The following is a 12,131-nucleotide window of genomic DNA, read 5'->3' as shown; positions in this document are numbered from 1 at the left end:
TTCTCAAGCTAAATGTTTCCATTCCAGTCTTGCCTAGGTTCATCATAACAGGATTTGCAGAAAGTTGAACATCTGGAGAGCATTGTAAACCAAAGGGTTTCCTGAAGATATTAAAGCAACACAGGGAGCCATATGTACACACACATTATTCTGTGGAGAGAAACTAAAGCTGGAGCTATAGATTTAAGATACTAGGTCGAGGGAAGTGGTGATGGAACGTTTGTATAAGAATAATAAATAACTAAAATAATGCAAATCCTGCCCTCCTATGACATTTTTCCCCCTAAAAGTGTAATAAGCAACATATGTGCAGAGATTTAGACTCATGGTTATGCAGAAGAGGCATTTATTTGCACTTGGATTTTACCAGGAGACAAAAGAAAAGCTCAAACCAACCTGGTCCTCTTGCCTCCTCCCTTTTGAGCCCTTCACCTGCCTTTTGAGAAATAGCTAAGAAAGAAGAGAAACCAAATTAGAAAACACTTGATCTAGAGTTTTCTTTGCATAATCTTTTCTTTGGTAGTCTGAAACTCCATAGACCATCTCCCCTGAAAAATATTTTATGTGGCTGGGGATGGTCTCAGAGTCCCTCTGGGGACCACATTCTGAAAGGGTTCATTGTCTGTTGTATGACCAGAGTGGATGTTTGAAACTCTTAATATGACATACTTCTTAATTTCTCACTTAACAAATTAAAAGCAAGGGACTTGAAGGCACTTTGACCTGGTGAGTATGACAAGAATGTCATTTTAAAAAGATACGTGTATATAAATGTGTATGTATATAAATTTTTGTATAGACAGAACATATATCTTACAGCTTTAAAAAGCTTTTCCAGATTGTGAGACTTCTAGAGTTTAGGTAATTAGCATATATGCACTCTCTCTCTCTCTCTCTCTATATATATATATATATATATATGTATGTGTGTGTATTTATACACATGTAAATATATCTGGTAATATAATATTAAATAATATAAATGTATATAAGAATATTTATGCAATAGTATGAAAGAAATATGTATCCTTTTGTGAAAGATTCCTTTTTGTCCCTTTGTTCTGTGATCCAAGAACATGATAAGTTAATTGACTCTTTGGGAGACAGATGTTAAAGATTGGATTTTTAGGGGGTATAGGGAGTTTGAGATGGACATGTGCACACAGGGAACCCTGCTCAATGTAATGTGGCAGCCTGGATGGGAGGGGAGTTTGGGGGAGAATGGATACATGTATATGTATGACTGAGTGCCTTCCCTGTTCACCGAAACTATCCCTACGTTGTTAACTGGCTATATCTCAGTACAAGATAAAAAGTTAAAAAAAAAAAAGAAAGATTAGACCTTCAGGAGTCCCAGGGGTTTTCTAGACCCAGGAATTACATCTATGGCCATAAACAATATTCTTTCTACCTGGATCATAATTCAAATACCAGAAAGTTAAGCCTGAGGGTGAATCTCTTCTCACAAATGCAAAACTCCATTTTCCAAGCAGACTTTGGGTTGCAAATTTATCCTGTGCACTATCCATTAGAAATATGTTGGTGCATGCATCCTCGCAGGAACATGCCCTTATATGATGCCTGTCTAGTCTGCAGATGGCTGGACCATCCAGATGGCGATTAACCCCATTGGAGCAAGTAAGCACTGCACACGTGAGACCTCACAGCCAAAGCCTCAGGCTTTACCAGCAGCTTCCAGGTGTGCGTGGGGACCTGGCCTCAAATGCTGAAGGTTTCTCAGAATGTTGTTTGTCTATCAGTAATTTGTAACCAGGAACTATGTGGGATAAGAGGTGTATCAAAGGAGACTGTAATGTTATTAAGTGTTTACTATATGCTACACTATGATTTACATTTAATATCACATTGAATTTTCCCAACAACTCAATGAGGTAGATCTTGTCTTCTTCAGAGGAGGAGGAAATTGAGAACATTTTGATGACTTGCTTGAGTGTTATAGCTGATGTATAGCAGGACCAGAGTTCCAGCCCAGACAGCCTGACTCTGATCCTGAATGTTTGTTTTCTGTTCCCCCAGATGGCTGGAGATGTGAACAAACGAAAAGCTACAAAAACAAGAGTACAGTGTTCAGTTTGAGTTATCTCAGCAAAAGTCTAGTTTTCAGGCCAGTAATTTTGCATTGGAGATTTGTGGCTGAATAAAACAGAAACCTTGTTAATATTAGCCTGATAGATGGGAGGGAGGACATTAGCTCCATCCTTTCCCCAGAGCAGTCGTGACACCCCTTGGCCAGCTCCCGAGGTTTTGCTATTTGGCATAATCCTGTGGTAGAGCCAGAGAGAATCTGAATGTGAACTGACCACCCCACCCACCTGAACTGGTCTAGATCGAAACCAAGCCTCCATCCGGCAGTGGAACCCGCTTCACAGCACATGTGGAACACACCAAATGCAATGGCGGCTTCGTTTATATAACTGTACTTATGACACTGACTTTTTGCTTTATTTCTTTTAATACAGAATCATGCTGCTTCCCACACCCATCTGTTTAGAACCAGATGTACAATATTCCCTTGATGTCTATTTTTCCCAGTCTTTGGAAGGAAAGTCCAAGGCTCATTCACACATCCTGGTTGGTTCTGTAAGTACCACAGGAGCCTTGCGGGTGCTTCCTTCTGAACTGAGTTCCATTCTAATTGTACATGTAGGTTTGTACTTTGCAGTGTTTCATTGAGAAATAGAAATCTATTTGTTTCATTGTGAAAATCACCTACTGTTTATGAAGGTCATCGAATAACAATGGCAAATCTTCCAGAATAGCACTTGTCAGCCCCAGTTTGAAGTGTTTTCCGTATTCTATTGTTGAGACTTCGTGACAACTCTGTGAGGGAAGTCTGTGTTTATTCCCATTTTACAGACAGAATTGAAGCAAAGGGTCACAGAGCTAGTGAGTGAGGAGAGAGAATTCAGAGCCAGAAGGCCTGATTCCAGCATCTCTGCCTGGAGCCACAACTGTGTACTTGCTTTATAGAAAGTTTGGGGAGATAGTCCACCAATAATTAATTACTTACTGTCATCTTGTAACGTCCCATTTTCTACCTATTATACTTTTCTATCCTTGTAATCAGAGTGCTCAGACAAGATTTTCTTTCATGGGTTGTTTTTTTTTTTTTTTTGCACTTTATATTACATCATAAGCATTTTCTTTTGGTGCTTTTGTAAGCTTACCATTTTTAGGAACCATGCATAGTGTTTTCTTGAGTAACTTCTTTCATTGTTTTCTCCTCCAAATTTAGGCCACAGGTATTTATTCCAAACCTTTCGTTCTGTCCACAACTTTAGGCTCAGTCCTGTCACTGGGCAGAGTTTAGACACTGAATAAATTTACTTACCCTACTTGCCTATTCCCCTTTTGTGGTCATTTAAGTTGCTTCTATTTTTTATAACTCTGCATAGTTGGTACATTTTTAAATATTTTAAAATGCAGTCCTACTTCACCAAAATTTCATGGCTCTTGAAATCTGTCAAATTAATTTTTGGTAGGTATTCATCAGTAATGCATGAAAGTGCCAGTTTCATCCCACCATTAGCAGAATTGTACAGAAGTATGTGAGATTTTTAAAAATTTTGTGGATAAAAATCAAATTGCTTTGTTAAACTTTATTTTTAAATATCTGTTAGAATCTCCTAATATTGTGATTTAATTAGCATACTACAACCCTACCAAGTTTTATTGGAATGCAGACATGCCTGTTTGTTTACATATTTATTATCTATACTGCTTTCAAGCTACAAAGGCACCATTGCGTATTTGCAGCAGAGACGTTATGATCATAAAGCCAAAGTATTAACTATCTGGCCTTCCTGGGTTTTTAAAAATGTTTTTAACTGGCATAAAATTGCTTTACAATGTTTTATTGGTTTCTGCTGTGCAACAACTCGAATCAGTCATTCATGTACATACACATACATATGCACATACATACGTGTATATATACATGAATACATATCCCCTCCCTCTTGAGCCTTCCTTCTGTCCTCTACTATCTGATCTTTTACAGGAAGTCTGTCAACCCCTGATTTAATTAACTATATTTAAGTATATACCTGTGTATATATCTCTCTCCATATTTTGTGTATTGTGTCTTTAAACTTTATAACTATTGAACATTTTTAATTTATAAGCTTGAACTTCTTAATTTCATTATCTATTATAGAATTTAGTATGGGGCAGGTATATCTTGGATTTTTATTCTGTAAGTTCAGCTTTTACAACATTTTTAAGATTATTTTATCAAAGATGGGATTGCAAGATTTAGGAGAGAAAGGAAGGAAGGAAAGAGGGAGAGATGGAGGGAGGAAAGATACAGGGCACCCAGTTAAATTTGAATATGACATAAATATGAGCCAAATATTGCCCTCAAATATTACTTGAGATATACTAAAAAATTATTCATTGTTTCTCTGAAATTCAGTATAATTGAGATGGAAAGTGGAAACCAACTCCTGAATGGGAAGTGTAAACTGTCATGATTTCTCTAACCCATATAATTCATATTCTGACAAGGAACTTTAAACAGGACTGTGCTTATGAACCAACACGTGAGTTACAAAGAAAGAGAATCAAATCCAACAGGTTTAATTAAGGGGAAAAAAACCTGACAGGTGGGAACCCAGGCAGAGAAAAGAAAGGGAAATGAAGAAAATAAGGATTCCTAGTAACAAAGGGATGTTGTTATTGTAATCGTGACAGTCATGAAACTTTAATTTATGAGAGCTAAGTTACTTCTCATTTTAAAGCCATGTCCTAAGTATCTCTAAAAGTGTATAAATTTCCAAGTAATCACTGGATGCTGTGTTAAATGCATCCATCCAAATTGTCCATTCATCACCCATGATGAATGGGTGATGTACCTCTGAGGGTACAGCCAGGCACTGTGCTGATTCCCGAGGGGAAAAAAATCTGGTTCTTGCCCTCAGCCTGATATACAAGACAGGTGTGTAAACAAAACCACTACATTGATGATTGATAGATGTAGAATATACATGGACAATTTGAAATTAACTAAAAATATGTCCGTTTGGTCGATTATCAAGTGATCATTCTCTTACATATAGTCATGAAAATTCCTAAAACCAAAATAAAATTTAAGAGAGCCTCCAGATCTTGGCAAACTGTCCAAAACCCCAGAAGAGGCCTTTAATCATCATTTTAGAGTGAGATTCCTTATAAGCAGAGATTCAGGTGCTCCTGGTTTGAGGTGCTCACTGGGAAAGAGGAGTGAGGGGCCAGCAGAAGGAACTCAGCAAGGATGGGCTCAGGGAGCTCTGGGGCATGAATGGCCCCATGGGTTGGTTCCACGTGAAGGTGAAGGGGTGGGGCTTTGTGTGCTCATGTCATCATCGCCTACAGGCTCCCCGCCGCCCCCTCCCAGGGAGCACACTCACTCCTGGACACAGTGGCTGAGTCCAATTCTCTGGAGAAGGCAACAGCTGTGAGCTTTTAGCATCCAGTGCCACAGCAGCTGGTGGGTGGGGAGATCTGAGCAGGGCACCTGCAATGTCCCCGAGAGTCCCTGACCCAGGATGACAGGAGGAGAAAGTCCTTGCACATTATGATTACAGACTAAAGCAATTCTGCTGTTCTGGGAAATACTTGATTGCTTGGAACTTGACCCTCTCTAAGTTCATTCTCCTCTGCAGCCTGATTAACTGAGATGCATTACCAAGAAAACCAGAGGAAAGCTATGTTCAACCCTTCTGCACAAATATCTTTTGTTTGGCAAGCATTGTGAGTCAGTTCATTTTTTTTTTTCAGTTGCCCTAATTACATGATAGGTGCATCCATAAAAACGGAGATTATGTGTTCTAGAACATAAAACTGCCATTCTTCTTTTAAACCATGAGATGGACTGTAGTTGGTAACATAAAGTCCTTAGAGGTTTCTAGGAGAAGTGAGTCGGCATTATAAACCTCTGTAGCTAACAGGAGCTCTTGTGATCTGCTCCATCGGCTTGGTGCCAAGAATGGCCAACTCTTAAACCAATTCTGACCAAGGACTGTAAACCGTAGTCCTGGACTGGCTGCCCTCACTCCTAAGCCTAGCAATCTGGCTTCCTTCTGGGTGTCTCCCTGCTTGGTTTGTGTTTGGAGAATGCAGAGCCATTTTAGTATCAACTTAAAGATACAGTACTAAGAATGCATGTGTACTTCTTTACTGCAGAATTTTTAATAAGCATGTACTGAAAATTAGCCAGTGGGGCAGGCATAGGTGTAAACAAGACTAGAACCTTCCCTGCCCTCACCAGGGCTGATGCTCTGAGGAGGAGACGTAGGCAGTTATGCAAGAAGTGACCGCACAGTCATGACAGATACTGGGAGTTGGGACAGGTCATTTGGTGTGTCTCAGAGAGTGGCTGTAAATGTCATCTGACACAACCTTCCCTTCTTATTCCAAATATTTTCTAACACTCTTTCCTATCCTACAGTGAAATTCACAGAAATTATAGCCTGCCTGAACATACAACTTCTAAATACTATCAGTGTTATGTGCAAACACAAAGGAGAGATAAAAGGGAAGTCATTTATAGAGATATAGTATGCACTTCAATATGTATATGCATGGACATGAACACACTGGGAGACAGTGAAGGTTGGAGATGCTCATACATGTAGAATCACTACATATGAGACAGCCATGCAAGCAGGTGTGTTGTAAACATGTTTGACATGTTTTAAAAACACGGGGTGAAGCTTTCAACTCATAACTATAAACAGAATGCTCCTTCATGGATCTTCAGTGAAACATTCAAAAGCTGTCGGAGACGTGAGATGATTTTCCTTTCTGTGAGAATGTCTAGCATTTCTGATCTCCACCCACCCTTGCCAGTCACACACCTCACCCAATTACCTTGACAACCAAAATTACCCCTTGGAATTTCTAAAATGCCCCCTGCGGATGGATACCTCCCTCAGAGAGAACCAGTGAGCTGAGAGGTCAAGGAGCAGCAGAATGAAAAGAGATGTGACCTAGATATCCTGAGGCGATGGGAAGTCACTGAAACTTTGAAGAAGGAATGTTATCTGAATAGACTGCCTTTTAAAATGTCACTGTGTCATGCATCCAACCTGGGCTGGTGATCTGTTTCACCCTTGGTAGTATACTTGTTTCAATGCTGTTCTCTTAGAACATCCCACCCTCGCCTTCTCCCACAGAGTCCCAAAGTCTGTTCTGTACATCTGTGTCTCTTTTTCTGTTTTGCATGTAGGGTTATTGTTACCATCTTTCTAAATTCCATATATATGTGTTAGTATACTGTATTGGTCTTTATCTTTCTGGTTTACTTCACTCTCTATAATGGGCTCTAGTTTCACCCATCTCATTAGAACTGATTCAAATGAATTCTTTTTAATGGCTGAGTAATATTCCATGGTGTATATGTACCACAGCTTCCTTATCCATTTGTCTGCTGATGGGCATCTAGGTTGCTTCCATGTCCTGGCTATTATAAACAGTGCTGCGATGAACATTGGGGTGCACGTGTCTCTTTCAGATCTGGTTTCCTCGGTGTGTATGCCCAGGAGTGGGATTGCTGGGTCATATGGCCGTTCTATCTCCAGTTTTTTAAGGAATCTCCACACTGTTCTCCATAGTGGCTGTACTAGTTTGCATTCCTACCAACAGTGTAAGAGGGATCCCTTTTCTCCACACCCTCTCCAGCATTTATTGCTTGTAGACTTTTGGATAGCAGCCATCCTGACTGGCGTGTAATGGTACCTCATTGAGGTTTTGATTTGCATTTCTCTGATAATGAATGATGTTGAGCATCTTTTCATGTGTTTGTTAGCCATCTGTATGTCTTCTCTGGAGAAATGTCTGTTTAGATCTTTGGCCCATTTTTTGATTGGGTCATTTATTTTTCTGGAATTGAGCTGCAGGAGTTGCTTGTATATTTTTGAGATTAATCCTTTCTCTGTTTCTTCATTTGCTATTATTTTCTCCCATTCTGAAGGCTGTCTTTTCACCTTGCTTATAGTTTCCTTTGTTGTGCAAAAGCTTTTTAGTTTAATTAGGTCCCATTTGTTTATTTTTGCTTTTATTTCCAGTTTTATGGGAGGTGGGTCATAGAGGATCTCCCCAGCCCAGGTTGGATGCATGAGACAAGTGCTCAGGGCTGGTGCACTGGGAAGACCCAGAGGGATGGGATGGTGAGGGAGACGGAAGGGGGGATCGGGAAGGGGAACACATGTAAATCCATGGCTGATTCAAGTAAAAAAAAGAAAACTTATCAAATTGAACTCTTTAAAGAGGTGTGGTTTATTGCATGCTAATTATACCTCAATAAAGCTTTTAACAAAGTTGGAAGATTGGCAATTTCATGTATTCAGTATATACAAAAACTTAATTTATTCAGAGATAAATTTTGAAGTAACAGGACAGGATCTATATTTAGGATATTGCTTTGAAATTACTTTATTATTAAATTCCTTTAATTGCTCTAAAAAAAAAACAAATAAAAGGTCTCTGTGGCAATAGGGTAGAAAACTGATGACAGAGGGGAGACGAAAGTGGAAGCTGGGACATCTTTGGGGCTGTCACCACGGTCATCTGGGTAGCCTAGGTTAGGGAAGTGATGGAAAATGAAGAGCGATAAACACGTCCTAGACATATCAGTCAGTTAGATTGACCAGGCTTGTGAAGAACTTGATGTTGGGGGTGGGAGCAAATGGGATGGATTGGGCATGTTGATGATGAAGAGGCTGGGATCAAAGATGGCCTTCAGTTTTCTACACCAAGCAGCTTGGCAGATGATGGCGCTATTTCCTGGCAATAGGCACTGAAAGGAAAGCAGGTTGTGAGTGTGTTTGATTGGCACTACCTTTGTGACAACTGATAAGCTTGTCTGTGCAGAGCTGGAACCCATGACTGAGATGTGGCAGCAGACATAAAGCAGATGAAAATCAAAGACACAGCTTCATTACAATCACTTAGGAAATGGATGTGGAGTAAGAAGAGAGCCCATGAGAGAACCCCAAGGAGCCCCAACATTTAGGGGAGAGCTGTTGCTTTGGCGTGAAGGGTAAATGGGAGAGGAGGTAGTGAAGATGGCAAGGAAACAATTGTTAAAGAAATTTGACTGCTAAGGATTCAAGAGCCAAGGCAGTAGCAGGAGCAATATTTGAGATCAAGGAGGTGACTTTACAGGTGGGAGAGATTTAAGCACATACATATGTCGATTGAAATGAAAAGACTGAAGAAGGAAGGCGTTGTTGTTCAGTCACTAAGTCATGTCCAACTCTTTGAGACCCCATGGACTGGAGCACGCCAGGCTTCCGGGTCCATATTCCACAGGAAAGTTCCCTAGGGCAGAGGACATAGCTGCCGGGACGGCCCTTCCCCTGGGCTACCTCTCCTCCACCAGCTCGCAGAGGTGAGGACAGGTGTCAGTACCTGTGAGACAGGAGTTAGGGAAACAGGAAGTAGGAGACTCCAGTGCCTTTGCTGTTATCTGTTTTCTCTATGAAATTTGAGTGAGAGGTAGTGACTTGCTGGGAGGATGGGGTTAGAAATTTGAGGAGTAGAAATAGTCTGGATTACTAGAATCGTCATCCAATCTTGAGAGTGCGCCCCGCGGTGTGGGTGTGTCAGAGGCCAGAAAGGAAGAGACTAAAGAGGGTTGATTTAAAACCCATGGAAACTAACGTCGGTGTGGCCAAAGCAGAAAGAGCAGGGGAGATTTATCTGAGCTATCAGGTTCACCTCCCAACTTGACCTGTTGAGTTCAAGCCTATTTTCAGTGCTGTTTTTTCCACCAATTGTTCAAAATGACAAACTTGGTGATCAGTTTGCTATACCATTCTTCACTATTTCATCCAAGTCATTAGTAAACATTTTGAATAGTGTCAGGTTATAATTTAGATAAAATCTCAAGAAATCTAAACAGGTAGTTATTCTTCATGTAACTATTAAACTGTAGATCATTCCTCCTTGAGAATAAGCTTGAAATGATGTCCTTGTCCCCATAATAGCTATGTGGTTTTAGCCAGGAATTCCCAAAATGCATCTGTGAAACACTTAAGCACACAAGATGTTAATAAATTATTTGGATATAGGACCAAGTGGTAAAATAAGTGTGGAAACACTGAGTTTTGAAGTATTTTTCTATAAGTGAACTTATTTACAAAACAGAAAACAAGCTTATAGTTATAAAAGGGGAAAAGGATGGGGAGGGATGAATTAGGAGATTGGGATTAGCAGATAAAAACTACATGAAATAGATAAACAACAAGGACCTGTTGTGTAGCACAGGGAACTAAAGCCAATATTTTGTAATAACCTATAAGGGAAATGAAGCTGAAAAAGAATACGTATGTATGTATATATATATTCTTGTGTGTGTGTGTGTGTGTGTGTGTGTGCACTCAGTCATATCTGACTCTCTATGACCCTGTGAACTGTAGCCTGCCAGGCTCCACTGTCCATTGGATTTTCCAGGCAAGAATATTGGAATGGGTTGCCATTTCCTACTCCAATGTATATTCTTATATATATATATATATTTATATATATATACATACACACACATATATATATATACACACACACACACACACATATATACAACTGAACTACTGTACTATACACCTAAAACTAACAGAGCATCATAAATCAACTATAATTCAATAAAAACAAAGTAACTTTCTTGCAATACCTCTCAGAGGTTTAATGTGTTAATCTGTACTGCAAGTCTCCCAAGAGGCAGACTGTTTGATGTAGAACAGCACTGTTCATGTGTAACTGAAAAAGACAAAGCTTTCTTTTTTTGATGTGTTTATTTCTAATTGAAGGATAATTGCTTTAGAGTATTGTGTTCCTTTCTGCCAAGCATCAACATGAATCAGCCATAGAGAAAGACAGGACTTTCTAAAGGAGAGTCTTGTGGCCTTAGGGTTCCACAGTAATACCACACAGTGCACCATCTAAGTCATAATTTTTTAGTTATTTATTTTGCGGCACATGGGCTCAGTACTCGCAGTCCTTGGTCTCCAGAGCACAGGTCAGTAGTTGAGGCACCCTGGCTTGGTTGCTCTGTGACATGTAGGATTTGCCCGGAACGAGGATCAAACCTGTGTCCCCTCCTTTGGCAGGTGGATTCTTATCCGCTCCACCACCAGGAAAGTCCCTAAGCTGTCCTTTCTAATCCATTACAAGTAGTCTAGTTAGCAATCTTTCAAATCTAAGACAAATTGATTAGCAAGTAAAAAATATAATAATAAAATGATAAGGGCTTATTTTTTTTGCCGTAAGTCAACAAATGTAAATATTTAGTTGAAGATTTCTTAAATAAATTGAAAATCTTAAAATCTTCAGTTGCATGCAATTAAAAGGATGAAATTGAGTCTTTTCAACCATGACTGTCATAGATCTAATTGTTTTAATAACTGGAATCTTGAACAGGATCCTACTATGAACAGAAATCTTTTTTTTTCCTCGTTATTTTAATAGCTTGGTCTTATTCCCCAAATCAGCTCACTGAAGAATTTCTGCAGCAAGCAGGATTTAGATGAATATCAGCTGCACAACTGTGTGTTGAAATTGCCTCAGCATCGGTACCTCAGGTGCTCCCTGGAGCATGTGAAAGGCTTATAGCCAGTTTGTCTGCCAGGCTGCACAATGGGGCCGTGGGTGAGTATCTGTTCAATGGGCTTTGCTGAAGCGCCGTTGTCTGTACAAAGGAACATGAGTGAAATGGTTTAATATGTTTTAGCTCAACAGCCAATGTAAATGCCAGTTGATCATGGTTAGATACACAGTGCATTCTCTCCATGTGTTGAAATCATAGCTTACAGTACAGAAAGTATATAAAAGAAGAGCCTGGCAGTCACTTGGGGAATGCCAGATTTCTGGAACAACGGTCCTAAAATATTTCTTTGGAATCCTGGAATGTTAGGGCTAGAATGAACTGTAAACAACCTCTTTCATCCCTCAACCTTCATTTAATAAATGAGACTGAGTCCAAAACATGAGGTGACTTGCCCATTTCACTCAACTGTAGAACAGGGTTTCAGCACTTTTGAAATCTAGGTCTGGGTAGCACTTTGCTGGGAAGGGGGCGCTATCCTGTGCATTATAAGATGCTTAACAGCAAGCCTACCCTCTGCCCCCCTGAT

At 39.8% G+C, this 12,131-nt stretch overlaps 1 protein-coding gene across 1 annotated transcript in view; it reads left to right on the top strand.

The window, feature by feature from the left end:
- LAMB4 (laminin subunit beta 4) overlaps positions 1-12,131 on the top strand; it is a 112,287-nt gene that overhangs the window by 51,967 nt on the left and 48,189 nt on the right. Inside the window, 4 exon segments of the mRNA XM_065938470.1 lie at positions 1,590-1,699; positions 2,481-2,601; positions 11,467-11,544; positions 11,547-11,646. Coding sequence (XP_065794542.1) covers positions 1,590-1,699; positions 2,481-2,601; positions 11,467-11,544; positions 11,547-11,646 — 409 coding nt within the window.

This window comes from Muntiacus reevesi, chromosome 6 (genome assembly GCF_963930625.1).
Source record: "Muntiacus reevesi chromosome 6, mMunRee1.1, whole genome shotgun sequence".
NCBI lineage: Eukaryota > Metazoa > Chordata > Mammalia > Artiodactyla > Cervidae > Muntiacus > Muntiacus reevesi.
This window is presented reverse-complemented; position numbering and strand designations above follow the sequence as displayed.